The following is a 26,750-nucleotide window of genomic DNA, read 5'->3' on the forward strand; positions in this document are numbered from 1 at the left end:
GCCCGCAAGCTTATACACGTGCAGCCGTGATCCTCGACAGCGCCAGGAGAGAGGTTGCCGCTGCTGCCGCTGCTGCCGCTGCTGCCGCCGCTGCCGCCGCTGCCAAGGACTTTCGACTGCACGACTAGCGGCGGAGCGTGTGTTAGATAGGAAAATAATAGAGGACGATTAGAGAAGGCGCGCTTGCATCAAGACCTTTTTCTCGAGGCTAATTGCCGCTTGCGAGCAGAAGAAAGGAGCGGGCAAAGCAGTCTTAATCGATTCGCCTTTAGCGGGCCGCGCGACGCTGCGACACAGTCGTTTTGCTAATTGACGAGCAGCGGCTATCGCCAGCGAGAGATAGCAAAAACTCGATGGGATGAACTTTGGCGAGCTTCTGGCGAGGAGGCCCCGAAATCGCGAGAGCGAGCGAACGAACGGGTTAAACTGAAAATAAAAGCGGCCGCTCGGGCGACACGAGAGATAAGGGTGCGGAGGCAAGTGAGACAATGGAGGAGAGCTCCGGGGGACAATTGCTCAGCGAGCCAAGCTCCTTCTAACTGCTGTATAATTTCCTGCAACGACACCTTCATTGTGTGCCTTTTCTTATCTATCTGCTCGAATTTCGCTGTCCCTTCTCCTCCTCTCCCTCTGCCTCCTTCGCCGCCTCCTCCTCTTTCTCCCCCTCGTCCTCCTGGTCCTCCTTCTTTCTCGCGACGCGAGGGCACAAATTGGCCTTCGTTCCAATTGAAAAGCCGTCTTTATCCGAGACTACTCGCGCGTGTGACAATGATTAGCTTTACAGCTGTAGCGATAAAAGTTTGACTTACCTGCGACGGAAAACAAAAAGCGTGTCTCATTAAGCACAGCGAGGACTGTGAGCTTTCTTTGAAAATCAATCGCAGAACGGAAGTAAGGGAGAAAAGAGGCGCGCGCGCAATCGTGCCGGCTCGAGAGCTGAAGATCGGCGAGGAAAGGATGCGCGAAGCAGTTCCGCGGATCCTCTCCCACGATCGTGATCTCGTTTTCTCTCGCTCAATGGCACAAGCAATCAAAGGGTCGTTCTCAAAGCTCGCTCGCCCCCCCCCCCCCCCACCCGTCGTACACACGTATACACGTCCTCGTCGACGCTCGGGTTTGTTTTTTCAAAGTCAGCGGCAGCACACCACTCGAGTACAACCGATGCGACAACAAACACACGACAGATCCGCGTGCCAACAAAGGAATATAGGGGAGAGTAAGTGTGTAGGATCGTTGCATAATGGCGTTTGATGTTATCTCTTGAAAATCGTACGTCAATGGAGGCTTCGCGGCTGCCACGCGAAGGCGCACATTGTGCCACGGCATTGTCGCACACGAGCGTCGCGCCACGACTGGCCGCGCGCTCCGAGGCTCGCTTTAATTAAGATGCATCAGAGCCGAGCTCGTAAATCGGCGGCGGCAGAGCAGCTTGCCGATTTGCTGCTTTCGCGGGGCTTCGATAATGCCGCGCTGCCGCCGCCAACGCCGCCATCCCGCGATTATTTTAATTACCTATAGAGCAGCGTACAGCCGCAGCAGCATTCCCAAGCTCTCGTTAATTGGTCGTAACTTCCTCGGCTCTCTCGCTCTCGCGCCTATATACCTTTATCGTTCGTCGCGCTTCTCTTTTCTCGCGCGCCATACCTGATCACTCTCTCCTCGTGCCGCAGTTACCTTCCTCCTTTCCTTTTTTTCTTCGACTCCTTAATTGCCGTTTCATATTTTTCCCGCCGAGTCCCGTGTTTGTTCTTTCTTCGACTTCTTTGCTTTCTATTTTTTCATTTTTACGACGTCGCGAGCTCGGCCCGATATTTCGCGAACTTGATTGCGCAATGCGTCAGATTTTTCTTAAAATCTCACTCCACTCGGTCGCAATGAAACAATTCAACATACGTAGCTCGCAGACCTGGAAGAAGGTTCGTCCCTCGCTCGCGCGATATATCCGCAGCGCCTTTGAGGAAACAGCCGAAAATCCGAAAGTCGCCGTGGCACGTTAAAAAGAGGTTCTCTTTTCCACGGAACCGGAGAGAGGGAGAGAGGCGAATAAGAAGGAGAAAAAGGACAGCGGCGGTGCGATATATCCGAGGGATGCGAGAGAAGAAAGCACGGAGAAGGGGGACGCGCTTAAACACAGAGAGAAAGGCCAAGCGATCTGGCTTTGTGCCTATTCGCTACGCAAGCCGACCGCAAAATCAGCGTTTCAATGAAGAAGTGACACAATGGCAGACGAGTATGTGTTTGTACCCCAGCCGGGGCGCATCATCCCCCTCGCGGACCGGTGTGTGCGCGACTCTCTCTCTCTCTCTCGCTTTAAAAGGTCTACTGATGCGTGCTTGCTGCCTATTCCCTTGTTCCCCCCTTTTTTTCGCTTTCGCACACGGGCGCATGCGCATTTCTATGGCGAGCTAATATTTGCATGGAACGAGGACGAGGCTGCCACTGACGCCGCGAGAGAGAAGGTCCGTCAAGAGTCGCGCAAGCCCGATCGATCGGCCTCTCGTCCCGTGCGCTTACGCGTTTGTTTCTGCCGCGCGGCCCCACGGAACGAATCGTCGGAACGCCAGTGAAAGTGCCCACCATCGTTTTCCACTTGGATGTATACTTTATTTAGTGACAATTATGGCCATTGGCGCGACATCGAGTGAAAAATCACGACGTCCAATAAGGAGTTGATCGAAAGGAACGTTATCGTCCGTCGACGGAATGGCCAACCTTTCTCGATTATTCTCGTCATCCGGGTTCCGCTCCGCTGCAGAGCAATTACAAATGGACCGCGCAAGTGCTGGCGCTCTTTCGCAGCCTAGGCGCTCCTCCAAAGCAAACCTTTTTCAATTGACGAAGTAGGCATTGTACGTGTATCCGAAATGGGTTATAAACGCGGGGTAGGGATTTATCTCTGGTCGGTCGAGCAGGCGCGCACTGCGATCGGCCCGCTCAGATAAGCCTCTTACGTGGCCCAATTGGCAATTACTTATCGCATCCAGATCATTACATAACCTCTAACAGCTTCGTATATACGCTCCGGTCCATGTGCAATTAGACGCCTTACGTCACATTACCCGCAGTTCGCAGACCACTCTAGGAGCAAGTGCTGCCGCCGCTGCAGTCACGCCAAGATATTAACTCGTGCGCGCGCCGAGCAAACGAGCATTTATCGACTGACGTGTGTTTACCAAGCTGAATTATTCCAACTATTAGCGTATGACTAACGAGCCGAAAACTGGGCTCTATCGAGCTTCTGCTAGACGTGGCGAATCAACGATGCCGCGCACCAGAGATAAAGGATCCTTCGAGCGCGATGTTGATATTCCCAACCACCGAGATATACGTCAAATTGCGATGGAGTTGGAGAGAGAGAGAGGAATTAATTAGTATGTATTACGCTGCGCCCGCATGTCCTTTTACGGTGCGCCTCATTCAAATTTGCGCGCCTAATGATATGCCAAGCGCGTACAGCTATCTCGACATGAAAACCACGCTCACTATATGTACGTTACGCATTCCAGTGGCGTACAACACCGAAAGCGCTCGTTTTTCGATCATATACAAGTCGCTTAAGAACTTGACGTTATATCAGTCCCGAATTTCGTGCCGATTTTATCCTGCGGCTATCTACAGTGCTTCCAAGCGACACTTCCCTCGTGCCGTTTGACTTTTATTCTGCCGCTTGACGTATTCTACAACTGCGGCTCGCTCTTCATCGCGTCGATGAGCTCTCTCGGCTACCGATTCCAGAAAAATGCTCACTTAACGGCAGCGAGACTGCATCTTGCCTCGCAAAGAGCCACGAGGACGCGAAGGTCAGGGATCGTTCATTCGCCAAACTCCGCTTGCTGTTTCAAACGTATTAATTGCGCCATTGAATACCGAGCGATCAGTCAGCCCTTCTAATGGGTGACGCGCGCGCCTACGACAAGAGCCAAGAAAAAAAGGACTAAATCGCTCATCAGGCTGCATTAGCGTCCATCGATTTTCCTGCTTGCGCGCGATTTATCTGGTCGCTCGATCTACGCTCATTCGCCTGCACCAGCCTGCAGTGTGGATATTAAATCGTAAAGCCAAGCTCTTTCTCTCTTCGTGCTTGGAGAACACAGAGAAAAAAAAGTAGTTTTTTTTCGTTCGTTGTGCTTCTCCTATCGAGCGATCTAATGGCGCTCGCTCGCTGCGTGGACGTAAAAGCTCTTTCTCTCTCTCTCTCTCTCTCTCTTGCACATGTAAATTTACGCGTGATAACCTTAGCTCTCTCCTTTTTCTTCGTCGTCGCGAGATCGTTATATTGGCGAACAAGAGAGAAGAAAAAACGTAAAGGGGGAAACGCGTGTCGATATTAATTTTCCTCCGTGGGCAAGAGGAAACGCGATTGATCCGAAGAGATGATATATGAAAGAAAAAAGTGAAAAAGCTCGCACGCGATCGTGATAACGGCGGCGGCGCGGCGCGGGGCAAACAAACGAAAATTTCAGCTTGTAATACACGACACGTAATGAATTTTTTATTAGATCGCGCGTCCGGCCACGCGATGATTAGGCTACTTAGTGCCAGGGGCCCTCGCCGCGTTGGTGATATAAACTTTAAGAGCACATTTACGCGATACACGCAATAAAAGTCAAGACGGACACACGTATACACAGACGAGGAGGCGGCGAAAAAAAAGACCCGCGTGCTCCGACTCGACATACGTATACACGCGCAGACGCGAGCGCGAGACTTGGCTTTTACGAGCGCTACTTTGCGGTTTTAAAAAGTTTCCTTTACGCATTCCCAATCCCGAAGTCTCGTCGACGTCGCCGAAGCTCGAGGGATCGATTACTCGCACCACTTCAGCTTTTTTCGTTCTTGCAAAGTCGCGACGCTTATTCACATTGTTTTCTCCTCTCTTTTTTGCTCTCAATCAGCGTATAGATAAATCATTGACTTTCGCCATGTCGTTAAATAAGCTCGGCGAATTTCAATATTTAACAACCGTGCTCTTCCGCAATTTTACCAGCGGAATGGCCAAAGCATCGGGCCACATGTAGACGAGAAAAGCGAGCGTGAAGATAGTGGCGCGACCGCAATTGGAAATTCGGTTTACACTGAGGGAGAGAGGCGGAGGCCACTTTGCAGTCAATGGATATGAAAATCGAATTGCAAACACTGCGGTTGGCCGTTGCCTGCGCAAAGTGAAAGCGCGTCTTGGCTGCTGCCACGCCAAGTGTGTGTGTGCATGTGGTGTATATAAAATTAAAACACAGCCGCGCGAGCCTCGAGCAGGATTATATACAAAAGGGAGGAGGAGGCTGCGGACACGTGCAGCTTATTTTAACAGAGCGCAGTAGCAGAGACTCTCTTTGTGCGTACGCTAAATTGCGGAAGAAGAAGAGAGACACGGAGGAAGTGTAGGTTTCCTTTTTTATTTTGCAACGATACTCCCGAGACACGAACCAATAACCGCGCCTTTCGATCACACACGCACACACGCACACACGCACACGCACGCACACGCACGCACACGCACGCACACAGGCGCGCGCGCGTAGACCGAGCAAGTCACGAGCTATTAATACACAACTATTTTTGAAGAAAAAAAAGAAGAAGTCAGCTTCCCTCATCCCTACATATACAAGCGAAGCTCTCGTCACGGCAAAGTTTCATCAGCGTAGCGGCGCGACGTAAACTCATTCTCCCAGCAGCCTTCTCTCTCTCGCTCTCTTTCGAACTTCGGCAACCAACAACTTTAGCTCTCTCTCTCTCTCTCCTCCTCGTTTATTCCGGCTGACTGCATCCTCCTGCCCTGCCTGCCTCTTCTTTGCTTCCGCGAGCAATTTCGCGCTCGCGGGGGCTCCTCCTTTTTCTCTTATCTCATTTTCCTGACTACCCCGGAACGGCCACTTTGCTATTTTCCTGCTGCGTCGCTCCTCTCCCCCGTTGAACATTCTAAGAGGTGCGATGTAGTCGTTTGCGGTGAATGAGAATGAGCCTCTTCTCCCCGCTATTTTTTTTTTGTCGATTTTAAAACTGTACAGCGATCGTCAGTGTTTTCATTGACAAATATACGTTTTTCTCTTTTTTATGGATGGAGCCTACTTTAGCCGCGCGCGATTGCATTAAGATATGGGCCGAGATCGCGCTAAAAAAAGCGTATGCTAATGTAATCTTAATGAAAGAGATGATGGGCTATAGCAATAGCCGCTGAGTCACGCTTGCTGATAATTTTTTTTACGAGACAAAAGCTCGACGGAATGAAAAGTGTTGCGAACTAGTATTGCAAAAGTGTGTTGCGATATGATCATTGATATGCAGTGCATTTCGGTGACAGGGTAACGTACTTCAGAGAAACGAAAAAAGAAATTATCGGGCTAGTAATTGATTATGATTGCGATGCGATCTAAATGCATGAAAAAAAGATGAAAGCGTACAATAAACGTGATTGAGGAATGTCAATCTCTGGACAAAAACAAAATATTCACGATCATTACGTCGCGTGGTAGCCATTACGAATCTCTCTCTCTCTCTCTCTCTCTCTCTCTCTCTCTCTACGGGAAAAACAGGTTGAAGATGCTAATTTAGCAAGAAGCTTTATCTTGTTCGCAACCGTAAAAATAGCAGCTCAGCACTCGTTTGACGTCAGTCGACGTCACGCCAACAAAAAAAGGAGCAGCAACGCTCTCGACATATTTATTGTACGGTTGGGCCGAAAGAACAGTTTCAATCAAATTGACAAACTCTCCATATATTATAATAACTAGATTGTATAATACGAAAAGTATATAGAAAAGTCAAAGTTGGCATCGTCGAGTGAGTGCGAGTGGAGTAAGTCTGGCAGAAAATAGGCCTTCTGTAAGAGCTTCACTGTACGCCCTTAAGCTCCTTGGCAAAGATTCTCTTTCCCAAGACGTATAAGCACATCGAGAGAGAGAGAGAGAGAGAGAGAGAGAGAGAGAGAGAGAGAGAGAGAGACGAAGAAGACGTCGGAGAAGTACTAGTAGAAGCAGTAGCGTTACTGCTATAGGGAAGAATTAGCTAATGGTGCAGGATGAATCCGTAATGGGTTTGCTCTGTTCCCGCTCTGGCGCAACGGGATTTCGACTTCTGCTCTCTCTCTCTCTCTCTCTCACTCGATGTCTGTGCTACTGGCTTTTCGTTATTTTCTTGCTTTACTCTCGTGTTCAATATAATTACCGCACTGCGCGAGACAAATTTAACGTGTTTGCAGGCAATATCCTCATCATTATTTTAAATCATTCTCACGCTTATTACTATTTACGTATTCGAATGAGTCGAACTGTTGGAAACGACGATTTCCAGAGAGACATCGAAGTTCAATTTATACACGTTACCGGTCATTTGGATCGCCGGATGATCTTGGTTCAACTTCATTTGAACGCTGATCAAACAATCATCCGCAGTTCTCGAGAAAATATTCGGAAAAGCCAAAGCAAATGGCACATACGGAGGATGAAGAAAGCGGAGAAGCGAAGGACGGAAGTAGTTGCGACGAGTTTCAATCCAGAGGAAAAGCCACGAAGCGAGAGAGGAGTAGAAGCCGAGAGGGTGGCTGCGAGAGACGAGTAATACCCCAAGGAATGCCGAGAGAAGATGGAAGGATAGATAGGTGCGGCCCGCTGGAGAGGAACGTCGCGTGAGGCAGCAACCCCAAGGGCGGGAGGAGGCAGGGCGTTTTGCGGCGCAGCAAAAGGGGTTTTGCACGAACAGCGAAGGCGTATAATTCGTCGTCGGAGAGAAAACGAGCGAGCCGTGAACGATTTGAATAATGCTACTCGCGAGAGATTCCTTATTTAACTTAATTCCTTTCCGCTGCTGCCGCGAGAGACTCCGGCTTGACGTTTATTACCCCGAAATGATGGCAGCGTCGTTGGCACTAAAACTGACGATAACAACTCATCGCGTCGACCGCGAATCAAACTTTATGCTTCCGTGGATCGAGCTTAGTGCTTCGCGGTAATATTCTCTCTATTTGTCTATCCGCTCGCGTCCGCGGGAAAAATGTGCCAGTGTTTCCGAGAAGACAATCAAAGAGGGAGAGAGAGAGAGAGTGAGAGCAGACTATTTGTGCATGTGGCAGGCGGCGTTGCTGCTGCCGCTCCCGTGAGCTTGGAGAAAAGAAAAAAGGTGCGTAAAAAATCGTAAACGGTACACACACGCGAACTAGGCGAACGCATCACTAAATCGACGCTTAGGCTTGGTTCGCGCGGCGAGCAGTGGCGAGCAGCGGCAGCGCAGCCCCAGCTGTCGATGCAGGGCTTCTCATTTTACGATTGCCATTTTCAAAGAATCCGCTTGTCGATTTTTGGGGCGTGTGCGCGTGTGCCGAGCAGTGATAATAAACCGTTTTGATGAGTTTTCGAGGGATAAATCCCGGGCCAGCCTGTGATGTTTCAGTGCATTCGTGCACGAGATCTATAGAGATCTCTCGCCGCCTGTAGATAGAATATTATTGATTTAAATAGCGCGTGTGGCGCTCGTCCATTTTCTTCGACAATGGGCACGCGATGGTTTCCCTCTCGAGCGATGCTTCATTTCAATTTTTTTCGAATTCCTCCCTACTCGCCCTCTCGCTTAATAGACCCGTCTGAGAAGAAGATCAATTGACGCTTCTCAGCGATGGACAACGAAATGCATGCTTCGCTTATTAGCAAAACTCATTTTGATTCGTTTCGCTCGGCTGGCAATGCGATAAATGATCAATTTATCAGCATAATCGTTTGGCATGTTTGCCCGCGACGTGTGCCTATGTACAAATATATTTTTCTCCCACGTGTTCCGAGTCTCTCTCGGTCAGGTTCACGGTTCGTATGGCTCTCTCTCTCTCTCTCTCTCTCTCTCTCTCTCTCTCTCTCTCTCTCTCTCTCTCTCTCTCTCTCTCTCTCTCTCTCTCTTTCTCCCTTTCTCTTGAGTGAGGAATCCCGCGATCGCGTGATCGGCTGCAACGCTCAAGCCCCCTGAGAGCCCAGGGAAATTTACTGCATGCGATCGGACTAACATCTCTCGTGTGCCGCCGCCGTCGCCGCGTTTAGTTTCTGCGCCTTTCCTTTCCTCTCTCTCTCTCTCGCTCTCTCTCATTTTTTTCCAACCTATCCACGTGACCTATAGGTTTCCGAGCTTCTTTCTTTTGTTCTTCAACGGATATCGGTAATTAACTCGAGTGATCACAATGCGGCAGCCAAAAGTGCAGAAATAAAGGCCGCCGATAAAGGGAGGCCCAGACGAAAGTGGACGAAACAGTCACGTGCGGTATGCCACCCAAGTACGAGCGCACGCTACGAGGACAGAGACATAACTCATTATAGCACTCGTGCCGCGAGCGCGATCGCTCAGATCGACAAGCGCGAAGAGAAGGCGCGGAGAGAGCGAGAGTGCAAAGAGGGAGAATGACGGGCAGGCCGTGTCAAGGGTCAGTGTGTATCGTGATCGGCGGCGGCGGCGGCGGCGGCGGCGGCGGCGGCGGCGGCGCACACATGCACCGAGTCTCCTCGGAGAAAAGAAGCGTTATGCGAGGAGAGGAGAGCGTGAACGTCATTCACGATCAAGGGGCATCGGATGTCGGCCAGTCGCAGGGGGAGAAACGGCGAATAAATAAAAACACGTTGGTTCGCGCGCTCGCGCAAATGATCGTTATCCGACGTCTCCCGGGCTGGAATATTGAATTTCGCGCTTTTTATGCAGGCGCAACAGAGCCTCGCCTTGTCGACAGGAAGGTGACGAAACTGACGGGTTTTGCGAGTCGGCGCGCCGGGCGCACGTTATTTGGCAAATGGGAAGCGAGCGCGACGCGGAGACTGCTGCGACGCGCCGAGCGAACGGCGAGCCGATGTCTTCTCGGAATGGGAATGACCATCTGAAAGAGAGCGTGATGCGCGACCATTGCGAAACTCGTCGGCAGGCAATTAAGTGGCCAGATTTAATCGAGACGCGAGAGCGCGTACATGTCGAGCGGTCGAGCGTCAGCAATCGGCACCGTCGTCCAGAGCTGTCCAATATCGCCAGTCCAACTATTAAACGCGATGATACATATCCCGTCGATAGGTGGAGAATTGCATTTCACAATAGGCAGAAGCAATTGCATCAATAATGCATGCGTCTATAGCAACTGCGCGATGATTGATTTTTTTTCTGCTATTCGCTAAAAGGCCTCGTGAATCAGGCAAACGGCGTTATTGCTAGTTTTCTTTTCGCGCTCCAAACAATGAGTAATTTCAGTGATAAGAGACTTGTCGATACGATTGTCAGAAGCCAATTAATCAACGGGGGGGGGGGGGGCGCCTTTCCGCGAAATCGTCAGATGTTGGAATTATCAATGAATGCGGCGGAAGAGTCGTCGCAACAAAAGCAGTGTAAGACGAAGAAAGAGATGTGCAATATCGGCTCGCGTATTAGACACACACACGCACACAGCGAGAGCAAACAGTCGATATTAATGAGATTTCAAGCGCTTCGGCGGCGGCCAGTTATCGCTGCCAGCTGCCCGTCAACATGACAGCGATACAAATTTATTATCCATTAACACGTCAATTAACGTTGAATGTGTCTCTCTCTCCCTTTCGTTCGTTCGCTCCGGATAATCAATCGAACGCGCCGACTCTCCGAAAAATCTCGCCAAAGATTAGACGAGTCATTGAACGCGAGTTGTGCATACACGTTGCTTTGATTAATCGTCATCTCGCTCTCTCGCGCGCTCGCTGTCTCAGCGCTAAACAAGTGCAGAAAAATGTTGGATCGCTTGCGCAAGCTGCCTTATCGCGTCGAACGGGCCGCGCGTAAAGGAAGAAGGCATTGACACTCGTTACGGGAAGAATAAAAGCGCTGCATTACGCAAATCCGCGCGCAAGTTCGTCGAACTGGCGAGAGCGAAAGAAACCGATAAGTTAATAATAGCGAGCCGCGCGCTTCTCCCTCGCTCCGATGCGCGCCCGGCGAAAGAATGACTCCCCGACGCGAGGCCGCCTTCGAGCTTGCAAATGTAGGCGCAATAAAACAGGAGCGAGCACACGAGCGACGAATTGAGATGGCAGGCCTATTGAATGTTTGAGAGCTAGCTCGCGCGATTTTATATTTCAATGATGGTCGCGCCAGCAGCGAGCGCGTCGCGTCGTTACGAGCGCGACATGAAACTTTTTTTTTATACGCGCGGCGGAAAGCGATGGCAATCGATGTGGTTATATGGGAGGCGCTCGCAAACTTTCCCGCTCCGAGGAAATGGGCTTTTTTATAGTACTTAAAAAGCCCGAATGTCTTGTAGCTTATCTGCCTCGTGCGTTTATTGCAGCGCCGACTAATCTGTTTAATGCCGATCATCGATTTCTTCGCGCGCCGCCGCCGCGAGCAACTTGCTATTTATTCCGATGCTTGTCGCGAGATAATAGTCGGCGCACGGCGTCGCTGGCTATTAATTTATTCGGAGCACGTGTCGCGCGGGAGCGAGCAATCGAAGCCGAACAACAAGCCTCGCGCGCTAAATACACGTTACACATCCTCGGCTATCCTGCAGCCGTCCACTCGCCAAACGTTCGAGAAAATCGCGGAGTCCGTCGAACGTAGTCCGTCGAGCGCAGCTGCGTGGACAAGCATAAGAAGGTCGTCCGATGGCAAATAACGACGAGGTGGCAGCAGAAGGAAAACAATTGAGAGAGACGCGCGCTTAATGAAAAGGAGCGGCAACACGGGGTAGATTGGTATCGCGCGGCATTAGCGTTGAAGCGGCGACGATGCCGGCGGCGCGGGCGCAGGTGCCTTCGCCAGTCCGCCGGGAAAAGTCTCTCTCTCTCTCTCTCTCTCTCTCTCTCTCTCTCTCTCTCTCTCTCTCTCCTCTCTCTCTCTCTCTCTCTCTCTTCTCTCTCTCTCTCTCTCTCTCTCTCTCTCTCTCTCTCTCTCTCTCTCTCTCTTGCGGCAGCTCGTTTCAAAATACAAATAATGCTCTCGCGCGATAATTGAGAATTGACGAGAGGATAGCATGCGTCGCGAGTTTGCCAGCCTCTCGTCGACTCCATTTTCATATGCAGAGTCGAGACGCTGAAAGGAACGCATGGTTGGCATCGATCATTCATTCTTACCTACGTTCTCCGTTTGATCTTTATGACAAAACGAATGGTTTATTCCTTCTGAAGCACGGAGAATAATTTGACAAGACGATTATCCCGTGGAAAATGTGTTGTGAAGATATATCGCGGAATGAATATTCAATGAATGGAGCTTGCGCGGACGGACGGTTTGTTGTCTATTCAACGAGCATCAATTATTTGGCGTGCGTTAGAACAGTATTAATTATTGGATTGATACAAGTGGTAGGTATTTTCGCTAGGCGTGAGCCTTAATTAAAGCACGAAAGCGAAAAAAATGTTAATGATTCGGCGCTCTAATTTGTGTGCTGTGGTGTAGAGGCCCACTGATTGCTATTGATCAGAGCGTAAATGTGTGTGTTCAAGAGGGAGCAGCAACTCTTTGATAATGTTGACACGACAGAAAAGAGAACGAATATAGACGGGTCTCGGGCCTTAATGAATCTTTATGGACTGGTGTCGTGAACTTGTATTCCCCCGGCTGACTGACTGAGAGAGTCCATCTCCGTAACACCACATTGGCGCTCTTCCATTTCGATCAACGCTCTTTTCCTTTCTAATTTCAGATCTTGTGGGGCTGGCCATTTCTCTCGAGCGTTAGCACGTGCATACGTAGAATGAGGCGCAATCGACTACGATCTCGTTAACGCTGCTTATCTCCCTTTCGCTGTTTTCGTGCGCGCAAGCAAACTTTTATATTCAACGAAAATGTCAATTTCCATCGAGTCACGCGAGAGACGCCGACGAGCGTTCACCTCTCCGTGTTAAGCTTTAACGAGTGCTTTGTAGGAAACACGAACGAAAGCCCAATTCTTGCAATAAGGTACAGTCGAGACATTTGGAGGTTAGATTGTCACCGTTGTCATCGATTCGTGCAAGGCCAATCATCGGATCACCCGAGGGCATCGTCCCGAGGCCAGCTGATAATGAATGATAATCGCGAGCACGAGTGCGTAAAAGATGGCCTGTCTCGTCGTCGCGAATCAAAAAGATATTCCCACAATCACCAGACGAACGTTCCGATGGTTTTATTTGCGACGAGGCAACTTACCAGGATCAGAGGAATCCAGACTCGGAGGAGGTTGTTGGCTGAGGGGTCCGGGCGTGCCACCGCTTCCGGGGCTGCGCGCGTCGTCGTTGCCACCTGGTCCGGGATACGACAGCGACGACGAAGGTGGCCTCTGCAATACAAGCGCATTCGTTTAATACCACGACTCAAATGACGATCACTGATTATCCAGCACGACTAGGGATCGGAATCGAGGAGCGGGCAGAATAGGAACAACTCGATAGTTGCAAACCTTAGAAATAGGAGAGCGAGAGAGAGAGAGAGAGAGAGAGAGAGAGAGGGAGCGAGAGAGAGAGAGAGAGAGAGAGAGGGAGCGAGAGGACGCCTGTCGGAGTGGTAGGCGGATGTGCGTGAGCGCGGCAGCACGAAGCGCAGCTGCGTGGCCGATAAGCCGAAGGTGCGAGCAAGTGCGAGAATGACCTCTGAACCGTCGATAGCTCGCGCTTGCATGTGCGCTGGCGAGCGTCAGCAGCGACGGGCGGACAGGCAGACTGCACGCGCGCGCCAGCAACAATGACTGACAGCAACTCCCACACGCTGTCATGAGAACTTGTCAGCCGGGGCAATTGTTTCGTCTCATTCTCGCCTATCCACTTGAAATCGTTAGGCGATTGAGATTAGAGATTCGTTAAGGGGCTGTCTGGTGTCGCGCGACGTCTCGTCCGTTTGCCGTCCTGTCGCTCTTTAGCGAGCGACGCGTCGAGGCGTCGCGCGGCGCCGATTTGAATGCGAAAAGCCGACAAATTGGCGAATTCCGGCAATTAGACCGGCACGATCCTGCCGCGCTGCGCTTGCGACAGGCGACGCAGGCGGCAAAAACCGAGAGGTTCTTGCGCCTGCCAGTGCGCGGCTTCTGGGAGCGCTTCGGAGTTCTCTAACGGCGCCGGCGACGGCCATCAATAATGCATCGCGCGCACGCGCGCATTTTCTCCAGAGAGCCGCGCCAGTTTTGGGTGCGTGTGCCGCGCTGCTGGCGTCACTTCCTACTGCGCAACCGCGCGGCTCTCTCCGCGTTTTTTTTTCGCCGCGCGCTGGAATCCGACGTGCGGAGTCGCAGTGTGGCGAGCGAGGGTGACGAAAGCCTCATGACTGGACGAATTATCATAATGCCAAATTGGCGGATGTCTGGCTCGCTCCTTAAACAAATCACTGCCCGCATCTCGTGTTTCGCTCGCTCGCTCGCTCTCCCTCCGCGCAAGGCATTCAATTCGCAGTCGACGCTCGACACGACGCCTTTCTCTCTCTCGTGCGCGCGCGCGCGCCTCTATCTCCGCCGAGTATAACGAACTCCACGGCTACCGCGCGCTAATTAAAAACGAGGGGTCTACGCTCGATAAGCGCTTCGCTTTCGGCCGCGAAGCATATCGCTGCGCGGGACCGAAGGACAAGTGACGCTGTCGAGGCCGATCAATAATCAATTTGGCGAGCAGCGGCCAGGCCCGAGATGCGAGAGCGAGAGGCCGAACGGCGCGCGGAGAACTTGGACGAACGCAAGTGGCGAGCGAGCGACGGGGCACCGATCGAACGATACGCGCGTCGCGACGATCTCGTTCTCCGCGAGGAGTTAATTATTGGAGTCGTGCGCTGGTCCGCTCGTCATGCGATCGAGCGCGCCGATCGAAGCATGCAAATGCCACTCGAGCGCGCCCTCGGAGAACGACGCCGAGAAAGAGAGACAGAGAGAGAGAGAGAGAGAGAGAGAGAGAGAGAGAGAGCGCACGCGCGGCGGCGTGCGCCTCGCATACCAGTGGAAGCACGCATAATGCCATATAATTACGTGATTAGCGGCGGCCGGACATTAACGCCCGTCGCCGAGTGCTTTATGCCTGAGATACACAAATCTCGGCCATTAATTCATCGGCTCGGCCTTGCAAACCCGCCATGTGCAACGCGCACGCGCTTCGCGCGCGGCGGAGAAGCTGCGGACCGCTTCGAGGCAATTACATTGTAAACACCCGAGAGGACCTTCGCCTTTTCCCTGCTCTTGGCACTTCTGCTGCGCTCTTTTTGCTTTTTGTATTTTCCTGCACTCTCGGTAGAGAGTTATCTCGCGAGGGAATGCAAGTAACGAGGACGCCGACGAACAATGCCTCGTGCGCTCGACAGCTTATTTTCGCTATGAACTTTTTGCGTCTCCGCGTCCACCACCCCGAAACGAGTTTTTGATTTAAAATCATTAGTTTCGTCGACGAGTTTGTTGTCTCGTTTTTCATTTTTTAAAAATGTGTTACAGCCGCGAGAGCGAGAGAGAGAGAGAGAGAGAGCGCGCGCGCGCGGCAGGAGCGAAGAGAGGCCTATTTTTAAAGATGAGAATACAGCGTAAATAACGAACGAGAATAGAAGAAAGGCCGGGGAATGGGGAAAGGCACGGCCTTGAATTTCTCGGCTCGGCTAACGCACTACTGCTATACACACTCGCAACTCGCCTTATAAATTCTCGCCGCCGCTACTTTATACTTGACGGATCGTATCTCGCGCGGCGTTATGTCAGACTGCGCTCGCGCGAATTCTTTTTAGGTGATAAATAATCCCGCAACGCCGTGGCCAATTATTACGCGCGCGCGATGACAACGATATCGGGTTTAATTGGTGGCGCACGCTCTACTAATGCAGCCCGCGCCATTCATCATTTTCCGTGTCGTCGTCGTCGTCGTCGTCGGCGGCGGTATAACTTGGAAGAAAAAACAAAATCAAATAAACAGCGGCAACGACGCCGCTTACTTGGCCGGACTGAGCGCCCAAGTGATCGATCCGCCTGTGCTTCCCCAAATTCTCTGTGTAATCTTACATAACTCGGGCGAATCGACGATGCGAAAAGCTAAGTCGACGTGTAGAGAGAGAGAGAGAGAGAGAGAGAGGCTCGGTCAAATCGGAATGTCGAACGCACGAGGAGTGGGATTTAACGACGACTGCCGGCGATAAATAAGAGATCCTCGAAAGGATTCGTCAATACATAAAAGCGAAACGGAGAGGAAGACTCAGGTATACGACTCTTCTCCCTGATGTTTCTATTACTCGTTTGTTTATTGGCCGCGATCGCCGTGTTACATTGTTGCCGTACAAGCAGTTTGCGGCCCGACCAAAAAAGCAGCAGCAGATATCGCGTGCGCGCCGGGTATAAATCAAAAAGTCGAGCCGCGGGTATCGGGCGCGCGAGAATTGCAAACGATCAATTTGGAGAATGCACATTTTCAGGCCGAAAGATTGGAGAGACGCAGCGCGGCCAGCCGCGCGTCGCTGGTTCGGCCGCTCGGGGGCGTTGCGCGCACAAAAGCATACCGAGCCAAGTGATAAATGTCAGGGCAATTACGCATCGACAGCCGAGCCGTCGGAGCCTCGGTGAACTTGGCGATACTCGCGAATTCGTTGCTCTGTCCCCTTTGGCCGCGCGACGCCGAAAAAGCTCGCGCGCAGCCGTTGTTCACGAGCGAGCTCGATTTGTCGGCGGCGGCGGCGCGTCGCGGACGGCCATCGGAAAAGGCACCCTCGACCAAGTCCGACCTTTACGAACAGTGAAAATCGTTGGAATACGCGCGCTGCTCATCTGGCGCTGGAGCCACTCGACCGACTGAAAGCGCCGCACTGTAGGCGCAGGACAGATACGAGGGTCTATTTTCGGAGAGAGCGCGCGCCTGCGTCTGCTGCTCTTCAGGGCACGAGCGATTTCCAGCATTCTCGGGAGAAAGCGTTCTCGCGCGAGCGCGTGAAAGCCAGCGGGGGCTGCCGCGTAAGCGTCACGCACGAAACGATCCGAAATTGACTCTCGAAGGTCGGAGGCTCGCCGCCGCGCTGCCGCAGGATTTTCGAGTGCGAAGGGGAACGACGGTTGCGCCGGGCCGCGCCGGGCCGCGCGCAGCTGATGGATCTAATCGACATTCCGTCCTAATCACCCTTCGAGCTGCACCTCTTTCCCTTGCGATTCCGCGTGCAAGCAATTTCAAACGAAAGCTTGGCCGGCATTCCGAGCGGAGGTGACGCAGGCGTTCACGCGTGGCACGACAGTGGCGTCTGTCGGCACGAGGAAAAACGAGGAGCACCCGCATTAACGTGCCTCGCGCGCGTCCCTATCGCCTGTGTCCACAGGCTTCAATGTCGCGCCAACGGCCAACGCGTCGTCGCGTTTCCCGCTGAACGCGCACTCGCGAAGCAACGCTCGGAAAATTCCGTACGACTTTTACATTCGGCCGACCGCGCGCCGAAGAGCAACGAGATGCTCTCGGCGAGAGTACAGGCTCACCGATATGTCGCAGGTACACTGGTGAGCATCGGGTAAGCTTATGAATAAACGATTATCGCAGGAGCGGGCATCCGATCGGCGCGTGCACGCGGAGAGGGAGAGGGAAGAAGACACCTCTAGCGGTCGCACGTGTGCGCGCGCGATATCGCCGCGTGGCTCCTCGCGCCAGCCAGGCGGGGTTTTGCGCTCGCCGATAAGATTCTCCGCGGTGGCGGCGGCGGTGGCGGCAGCGGCGGCGGCTGTACAGGACTCGATATCTGGCCTGGCACGGTGGCGCGCCAAGCTCCGCTCGGCTAATTGGTTTCCCGTGTTTCACTCGTTCCCTCGGGATAAGGCGCTGCTCTCCCACTCTCTCCGAGTCCATTAGCTGCTCGCGAGGACTGTCTCGTCGTCATATATTCGATGACATCCTTTCTACGCGCGCCCGAAAATGCGCCGAGCCTCGAATAATGAGCTTTTCAAATGCGCGTACGCGCCGCGGCCCATTATACAGAAGCAGACCGAGTGCCGAACGAAAATAACGATTGAGAGCTGCGAGCGGACGAGAGAGAGAGAGAGAGAGAGCATCTTATCGCGAGCTGCAATCGCATTAGCGGACAGTGACGGGCCCGACGCTCGTCTGTGCGCTTTCATTAGCGAAAAAAATAATCGAGGCCTTCGTGGAAGGCTCGCTCGTTATAAAGCCAAAGACGCCTCTCGATGTGCCTCCAACACACGCGCGTTTATTATAAAACGCCGCCAAGTCGTTAAAAACAACAGAGTCGACATGCGCGCGCAGCTGCCTATAGTTAAACGAGCCTAGGACGATCGACGTTGACGCAATCGTTAGCTCTTAAGTATCGGCTTCGAATCGATCATTAAAATTACATTCGCGTTTTTTGATTGCCGGCTACTCCTCGCGTTGCCGTGCGGGGCCACCGATTAACGACCTCGCGTTATTGAATTCAGCGAGATTATAGTGCGCGGAGTCGAAAGTGTTTGAAACGCGGGATTTCGTGAGCAAGTCCTGTTTTCGTCGAATTCTCGAGGGGAGGCCACGCGCCCTTCGCGAAGAGTAGGCGCGCGTGTACGCCAAATCCGGCTTCATATTTAATGGTACGCGCTGAGAGAGGATGCCACGATGCAAATTGTTACGATGGCTTAGCGATAAAAAATACAGACCACGCGAGGATCACTTCTTGCGTCGGTCGTTGAGCAGACGTCATTGAGCGTGAAAAGTGGAATAAACTGCGCGGTGGAGGGCACTGCGATTCCGCGTTGACGAGCGAACTTGAAAGTCGACGCACTCGCGACCGCTGGCGAGAGCTTCCTGTTGCCGCGCTCGAACGGCGGAGGCGAGTGGTGGAGCGAGCCCGCAAAACCTCGCGTCTGCGCGACGATAAAAGAGAGACGAGGGAGCAGACCAGCCAGGCCGCAAGGCCGAAGGGACGGTCGTGCTGGGCCTCGTCGAACGGACTGGCGGGTTCGCGCGCGCGCGCGCCCAAAATCGATCGCTCGAGCGCGGCACAGGCGTTTACGAGGCGCGCCGCTCGCGAGTACGAGGCTTGTTAAAGTTTATTCGTCCGAGATAAGATTGCGCGCGGACGCGACTCATCTGCGAGCTTTCCGGCCGGTTATTAAAATGAATCTCGAACGGCGTGTAAACAGCGCTCGTAAAGCTGCCTATGGATAAGTCTTTTTTGAGTGCCACTGCGTATCTTAACTGCCAGCTTTAAAAATGGGCCACACGCACGCGCACATGCAGATATACCGAACTCCTTGACATGCATTTCCCGCGCCGCGAGGAAACTTGGACGCGCGGCGTTCGAGGCTCATTAAAAGCTGGCGCGCGTGAGAGTACAGTTATGCAGTTACGAGCGCGCGCATGGCAAGATTTAAGCAGTAAAGTCGTCTTTATCGTGCCTTAAATTTTGCGCGCCGAGAGAGTGGAAAAAGCAGCCGAGAGCAAATTTAATACTCCAATTAGAGCAAAGATTCGTCGGGATAGCGCGCGCCGACGAGAGAACTCGCCAAGTTCATTTTCGTCATTAACTTGAGTGACTTTCAGCGTTATTACTATTTTATCAGAGTCATTCCAGATTACCCCGGCAAGCCAGAGGCCACAGCCAGCCAGCCAGCTTCTCGGCTCTCGCCGTACATATTATATACGCTCACGTCAAAACGAGCAACTTGTTCGTTTTAATTAGCCGCTGTATGCACGATTATGATCTGCAGGTGTGTAATTATGTACATAAAAAAAAAAAAAAAAACAATTCTACGCAGAATAAAATGCGCGCGATAAAAGCTTTGCTACTTTGGACTGGCACGTGAAATTCCGAATATGAGATAGTGGCAAATAATCGACATCGTCATCTGAGAGGATTAGGATTATCGCAGCTTTGTAATTTGTCGGTCAAGTCCAGCAGCGACGTACCGAAAAGTGATTGGAGCCCCGGGACTCCTTCGTACGTAATAAGGCGAGAACTAAATACGACAACTTGGAGATAGTTCATATGCTCGTAGGAGAGAGAGCTTTACGACGTCACAGACGGCACGGAAGTCTTAAAATCAGCCGTAAAATCGCGCGATACAGCAGGCGCACGTAAAAGGGAGAGCCGCGCCCCGAGTGCGCACGGAAGCTTGCAACTGCAAGTGCGATCGACCGATAGATATACAGATTCCATTTGGATAAAGCGAGAAGTGGCGCGCGCGTAGTTGTGCGCTGACATAGAAAACGAGAGCACAGGCGGCAACGAGAGCGAGAGAGAGAATATTGGGGGACGTCGAGTGCGCGTCGGTGTGTGCTTGCGGCGTGCAGACGCCTCTCTCTCTCTCTCTCATTCTGGGCGGATGTGTCGAGTGATGGCGCTTCCGGTTATTGAACGTCGCGTCTGAAGGCTGCGAAAGCGAGGCCGACTGCACTCCGAGCGCCGCTACACGTAAGCAGCCGCAGCCGAAGCGCAGCCGAGCGGCAGCGAGACGAGAGAAGAGAGCGAGCCGCATGGCATTGCGTGCCTGCCGGTGTGTGTGCACGGGCAAAGTGGCCTGGCGCTCACTTTTCTCCGTTTGCCCGCGTGTGAAGAACTAATTAACAGCACTATAATGCCGGACACGCCACACGACCATCCCTCCCCGCTGCCGCCGGCTCGCGTTTTCATAATGTACGCTTATAGCAATAGCACGCGCACTGCACACTACGCTATGATTACACCACCTACACAACTATCCTGCCCCCCTGCACCGCCTCCTATACATCAACGTGCGAGGGGGCACGAATGGACGCGTGAAGAGCGCGTTATTTTCTCCGACGCCCAGCGCCCAGGTGTGGAAAACGATGGCAAGGCCGCGCGCTCGCCGAAATAAATGATCAGCCCCCGAACGCTGCTGTTCCCGCTCGGAGTCAAGCCAGGCGGCTTTGCCTTGTAATTGCGTCGCGGCAGCTCGACGTGCGCGCGCACGCGCGCTTTCCGGAAGCGCGCGAGCGTCGGCGAGACCGATTCTCGAACAACTGGAGTTTCTCGGTTGCGCGCGCCTGTGGTGCAGACAGCTCGCAAAAAACCGACTCCGCAGACACGAGGCCGAGCGAGCGCGCGCGAGAGAGAGAGAGAGAGGGAGAGGCATTGCATAGCCGCTGTTAGTTTAACGAGGGATAAGCGGCTGCTCGATCACACTCCTCTGCGCGACTGCCGGCCGTGGAGTCTTGCACGTGGCTTGCCGGAAACTCGCTGGCACGAGGGAAGGTGCGAAGATGATTTTGAGCTCGCGCCGATGCGTAGTTCGCTCGGTTCGAGTGCGGGTCAGCGACCAGTAGGCACGTTGCGCAGCGCGAATTCTAGGCGAGGTATCGCCGCACGCAAGAGAGGAGCCTAAAAGGATGAGCGCAAAATTCCGCGACTGGCGCAGTTGGTTTTCCCGGCCGCGAGAAAGAGGTAGGCGAGCGCGACAGCCGAACGCGCGCGCATGTCCGTGATCATTACGCTCTTTCTTTTGTTCGCGCGTTGTTTGCCTTTCTATCAAAGCGTAACAGCTCACTTCCGGTGCTTTTCCACCCCGCGCTCGAGCTGCGAGCCCAAGAGGCCATCGACAGTTATGTTCGTGAATTGTATCAAGCGCCCGTAAATCAACGGCGCGTTTTTCCTTTGAACTTTGCCACTCGCTTTATACTCCCACGTGCAATTTGCATGAATGCGCGCGCCTAATCGAATGCGATAGCTCTCCCTCTCTCTCTCTCTCTCTCTCTCTCTTGTGGCGTGCACACGCACGTCGCGCTTGTCGAAATTTCAGGCGCAAAAGAAAAAAGCAGCCGCATTATGCAAAGGTAAAGAGAGCTGCTCGCGAGCTGTAAGCGCGCATATGGTCGTCGTTGTCGTGCGCGCGCGTCGTATATACGCGGCTTGTTTGTTTAATGAGGGTAGCGAATCTCTCTCTCTCTCTCTCTCTCTCGTAGGAGGTGATTTCAGGGCCCTTCTCCCTTTCTCCCTCTTTTCCTCTTCTTTGCCAAGCACAAACGCAGCAACACGCGAGAGTCGGGCCCGCGATTCCATATGTCCGCGGTACAGCGTGCGCCCTTTCTTCTTTGGACGCGCGCGCTACGCAGCTGCTGCCTCAAAAAAGCTCTCTTCCTTTTTTCCCGCGCGCGTGCGTGTCTCTTGCCTCCGCCACCTCTCTCGCCCGTGACCAACTAACGAACCGTTTCTCATTGCCACTTAATGCCGCAACGTACTATTTTCCCATTATATACCCATTATAAATTGCCGACTGCTTTTACAACCGTTCATTGATTTATCTCTTTCGCGTATGCTAATCTTTCGTGGAAAGCCTGCCCGCTGGCGGCGATTTTCCCGAGGCTGACGATCGATATCGAAAATCAATGAACACGACGGCCGTTGCCGCGGATATTTGCATGAGCTCGAGAACGAGCAGACTCCCACGTGCGAGCGAGCGAATGCGAATGCGCGCGCGCGCGTAGCTCTCCCATCGCTTTGTTTGCAGTGCATGCGCGCTGTATATTTGAAAGCGTATTTCTACTCGCTCGCACATTTCGCACATTTTTATCGTGCGCAGGATGTTTGAGTTGCCGCGAACCTCCCCGAAAACCATCGCGAGCCCGGCCAAGGCGAGCCGCCATCGTAGGTGGCTGGTTATCTCTGTGACCTCGTTGCCAGGTTTCTCACGATGCAGCTACCAGAGCAAGGTACCAACGGCAGGTAGCAGCCTCTCCGTCTCGAGTCGGTCGTCTTTGCGCAACGCGCTCACCTTATCGCGGTTGCAACAGCTCTCGCGCGCGTGCGCTGATCCGTCGGCAAACAAAGTACGCGCGAGCGAGCGGAATAACAAAAAGGAAAAGAGCGGGCGAGGGAACGATGATCGCGGCCGTCATCGACGCCTTGGCGTCAGTTCAGCTCAAACAAGCGTCATCTAATCCGCGGAGCGCCGAACGCGCGTGATTCATCCCTCGAGGAGTAAAAAAAGTAGGAGCGCGCGCCGGATGACTGGGCCTGTTGACAATGTGTTGTTCCCCGGACTCTCGCTCTCTCACATATTTATATAGAAACGCTATAAATACGCCTTCGGGATAAAAATGCAGATGTGTCGCGAGGGGACGACATTCAGAAGCCGGCTTTTTGCCGATTTGCCTGCGCCTCATAAAAGCGGCGCGCGATCTTCATAAAAATGTACGTCGCAGAGCCTCTGGTAAACTACATCCGTCATCTCTCGGCGGCGAGCTGCAGCGCTTATTAAACGGAAAGAAGCGGCCGGAAAAGAAATGCGCGCTGCGGCAGTCCCCGACGACGGCCGCGACTCCTGTACGAAAGAGCGCCCGAGCCGTCCGTTTACGAGCGGCACGTGCACGAAATCCCTCGTGCACCTGTCCCGTCGCCCTGTAAACCTTTACAACGGAGCGCGAGCGACAGCGCTGTAAACTCATATTGATTTGTCGCATTAGCATCCGACCACCGCTCTCTCGCTCCGCGTCTCCGCATACAATACGCTTTTACGATGGGCTGTATGCGTACCGGTTCTCTCTCCTCGTCGCGGACGGAACGCGCTTCTTCCTCGACTAATCACTTGCGCTTCAACGCCTCGGGTTCGTCCGCGCGCGGTTCGTCCGCGATTTATCCGCTTTTCCCTGCTATCGTTGCCGCTGCAGCTGGTCCATTAGCTCCTCTTATTCGGCGCGACAGAGACGTTCTCGGAATTCGATGCGTTGAAACGCGCACGGTTTACGACTTGCGCAGCTCGATCGCCAGCGTTGAAAACTAGTGGCCACAGGCGAAACCGAAAGAGACGTTCTACACCTAGATACGGAGAATGCAACCTGATGAGCTTTTAATGGGGCCACCTGCCGGAGCGAGAGAGCAATGGCGGCCGGCAATGGCGAAACTGCATCGTAGATCGCGAAGAAATCGAGACGAAGAATTCAAAATGCGCGCGAGTCTTGAACGCTTTGTCGATCGACACGTCGTAAACGCTCAATTAATCGGCAAGCCGGCCGCTCGCACCATTAGCATACAGACTGCGCGAATAAAATTGTAAAGTGCTGATATTTCATTGCTGCTCGCGCATCTCATTACGGCTGAACAAACCGTGCGCGAGGCATTAACTAGCGGCGAATATAATCCGACGACTGTTTGGGCTTAATCGAGTGCACTGCTGCACCGACGACGATCGTGCCAAATAAGCAGGCTAATCTCTCGAGCGTCGCCCCATTTGCTGGCTTATTTTTTCCTTTTCTTTACCGAGAAAGGATGGATCGATGGGGAAAAGCGCGCTCGGAGCTTCTTGCCAGACACGAGCGCGCGCAGAGATGCGAGGCTGCTCTTGAACGGGAAGTGGCTGTAACCGGAGCAGTCGAGAACGTGGCGCTGGCGCACGTGGTCCGCGCGAGGGGGGTAAAAGTCTTTCACTTTTTGGCTGTCCCGTGCGCGCCATGTGTCCGTCGTCCCTCCGGATTTTTCAAAATATCTTTCTCTCGCGACAGATGCTCTCCCGAGGAGCGTTTGTGAGAAAGAGGCGGCCTCGGAGTGACCGTTGCAAAGCGGACCGAGAGTCTTGCCGCAAGGTGCTTGAGCTGCTGTTTTGACAAGCGCCTACCGATACCAACTTTAGCACGCCTCGCACGGCAATCGACATATTATTAATCGTATCGCTTAACGCCATCCGCACCGTATGGCTTGTTAACATTTTACTGCGCCAAGTGTGCTTTCTTAACGGGCTCTCTCTCTCTCTCCCTCTCTTCAGTTTTATTTCCATAGCACTCTTAGTTATAGCGCTTCGTAGAGATAATTTTCTTTCTCGCTCGCTCGGCATTATCATTACAGTGTCTGCATTTATCAAAATATTCTCGGTCTGCTGCGTCTTGTTGACGAAGAAAATATTTTTTCAGCGCGCTGCCTTCTCTCTCTCTCTCCTTCCCTCCCTCTCTCTATCCTTGGAGTATTATAAAAAAAGAAGAAAGAATGAGAGCGAACTCCAATCGATAGTCGCCGAGTCATGCACATCGAGAGAACTATTGACTGGGCCGCGGGTAGCACATCGATGTGATGTGATATATAAGCGAGAGGGAGAAGAAAATTTTGTAAGAAAAAAAAGTGCGAGCCACGCAGTGCCGTGTATTATGGAAACGAGCTAAAAGAGAGCTGAAGGGGTGTGTCGTGCAAGTCACGGCGGATAATTATTGTCCTCTCTCTCTCTCTCTCTCTCTCTCTCTCTCTCTCTCTCTCTCTCTAGCTAGGCGCTTGCGCAGTATACCAACTAAAATTGGCAGCCGACCGCGCGAGCGATCATGTCACGAAGGTCGACAGGTTTTTAACCCTCTTTCTAAATACTACATAACGTTTGCTTTCGTAAAGCGACTCTCGACGCATCACCGAATGCAGGTCTTTTATTCTCTTCTGACGTTGCTTCAATTAAATCCTGTTTTCTGCGACACAGTATATTTTCAAAAAAAGTAACATCTCTGCGAATAGAAAATTTTAATTAGGCTTATCGAGCTTTTCTTACATTAAAGTTTATTTTGAAATTAGAAACTCTAAGCTGATTGAACTTTGAACTTGATACGTGTAAAAAACTGTGAAGCTTTATACAACTTTTTTTATTATTAATGCATGCTGCTATTTTGATAAGACGTCGATTTTTTACATCGACTTCTCGATTGACTTTGAACGGGAATCAGCAGCGTCTTTCTTTAGAGTGTAATTGGACGAGAGTTTTACACGTAGAAATGTACAAGTATAAACTCTCTATCGAACCATCTTCTGTTATAATCCAACGCCGCACGCATTCGTGCACCAAATAACTTCGCACGGCGCAGCGCCAATGGTTTCAAGTGAATCTAAGCAAAACTCTGTTCGGAACATAACGCTGAGACAAGGCTGAGACGAGGTAATGCCGAACAAGCGCCTTTTTCCGCAATAAATAGAATGGGAAATCGGCCGGTCGAGTGGTTTCCGTTGCAACGGAGAAGAAAAAAAAGAACGAAAAGCGGCGTTTTGGACTGGTGTCGTAAACGTCAAGAGAGTGTAAGAAGGGAGAGGACGATTAAAATATAAAAGCTGAGCGTGAGTTCCGTTAGAGAGCACTCGAGCGCTAAATCGCGCGAGAGAGGGGCAGATCGGAAGCTGCAACGCCGAGTAAATATTATGCTCAAACATTAAACATCTTTGCGGTGCGCGGCTGTTTGAAAAACCGGAGAGAGAGAGAGAGAGAGAGAGAGAGAGAAAGAGAGAGAGAAAGAGAGAGAGAGCAGCATTGCCAACTTTAGATTGGACGGCTGAGCGAGCAACGTAAACAGGCCGACAGAGTGTAAACTAGCCTTACCTGCGTATTCGCAGAGCGCGCGCCGCCGCGGGCAGCCGATTGCGCGCGCTACTCTTTTTTTCTCGAGAAGCGCGATTGCACAAATACGTTTGCGGCCTACGAAGGGAAGCCGGTGACAAATCCAGTGTGATCTCTGCTCGAGATCCTTCCGGATAATAGCGGCGAGATCCGGCGAGGGCTATGAATACGCCAATCCAGAGATGTAGTTATTCATGCACATTAGCAAGCTTGACGGCTACTCGACAGCTCTCTCTCGCTCGCTGCCTTATGGGACACGTCTTATATTCCCTTCTCGCGAGCTGCGCCCCAGCAACGCCTCGCTAATCGCGAAAGTGCCTATTCATTATCTTAGCAAGAAATCGCTTCCTCTCTCCACTCTCAGCCAAGACTCCGCGCTTTCGCTCTCTCGCTCCTTCGTACACCAAAATATTCATTACTCGCAGGCTCGTTTTCTGTTGCCCGCTATAAATTAAAATCCCATTAATTAAAGTGTCACCTGCGGGTCGAGCCGCACGCTCTCGAGCCATCATTAAAATGAAAGCAGCGAGAGCGAGCAACGAAAAATATCAAGCGGACATCGCCGGGCAAG

At 52.4% G+C, this 26,750-nt stretch overlaps 1 protein-coding gene across 1 annotated transcript in view; it reads right to left on the minus strand.

Annotated features, from left to right (window-relative positions):
- The window catches only part of LOC131674455 (homeobox protein homothorax-like), a gene marked incomplete at its 3' end in the record, with an annotated part of 109,782 nt that overhangs the window by 47,966 nt on the left and 35,066 nt on the right, over positions 1-26,750 (minus strand). The window contains exon 5 of the mRNA XM_058953151.1: positions 13,108-13,237. Coding sequence (XP_058809134.1) covers positions 13,108-13,237 — 130 coding nt within the window. The remainder of the gene's footprint in view (positions 1-13,107; positions 13,238-26,750) is intronic.

Source organism: Phymastichus coffea, unplaced genomic scaffold (genome assembly GCF_024137745.1).
Source record: "Phymastichus coffea isolate CEN01 unplaced genomic scaffold, Cenicafe_Pcof_1.1 PCOF00245, whole genome shotgun sequence".
In the NCBI taxonomy this organism is placed as follows: Eukaryota; Metazoa; Arthropoda; class Insecta; order Hymenoptera; family Eulophidae; genus Phymastichus; species Phymastichus coffea.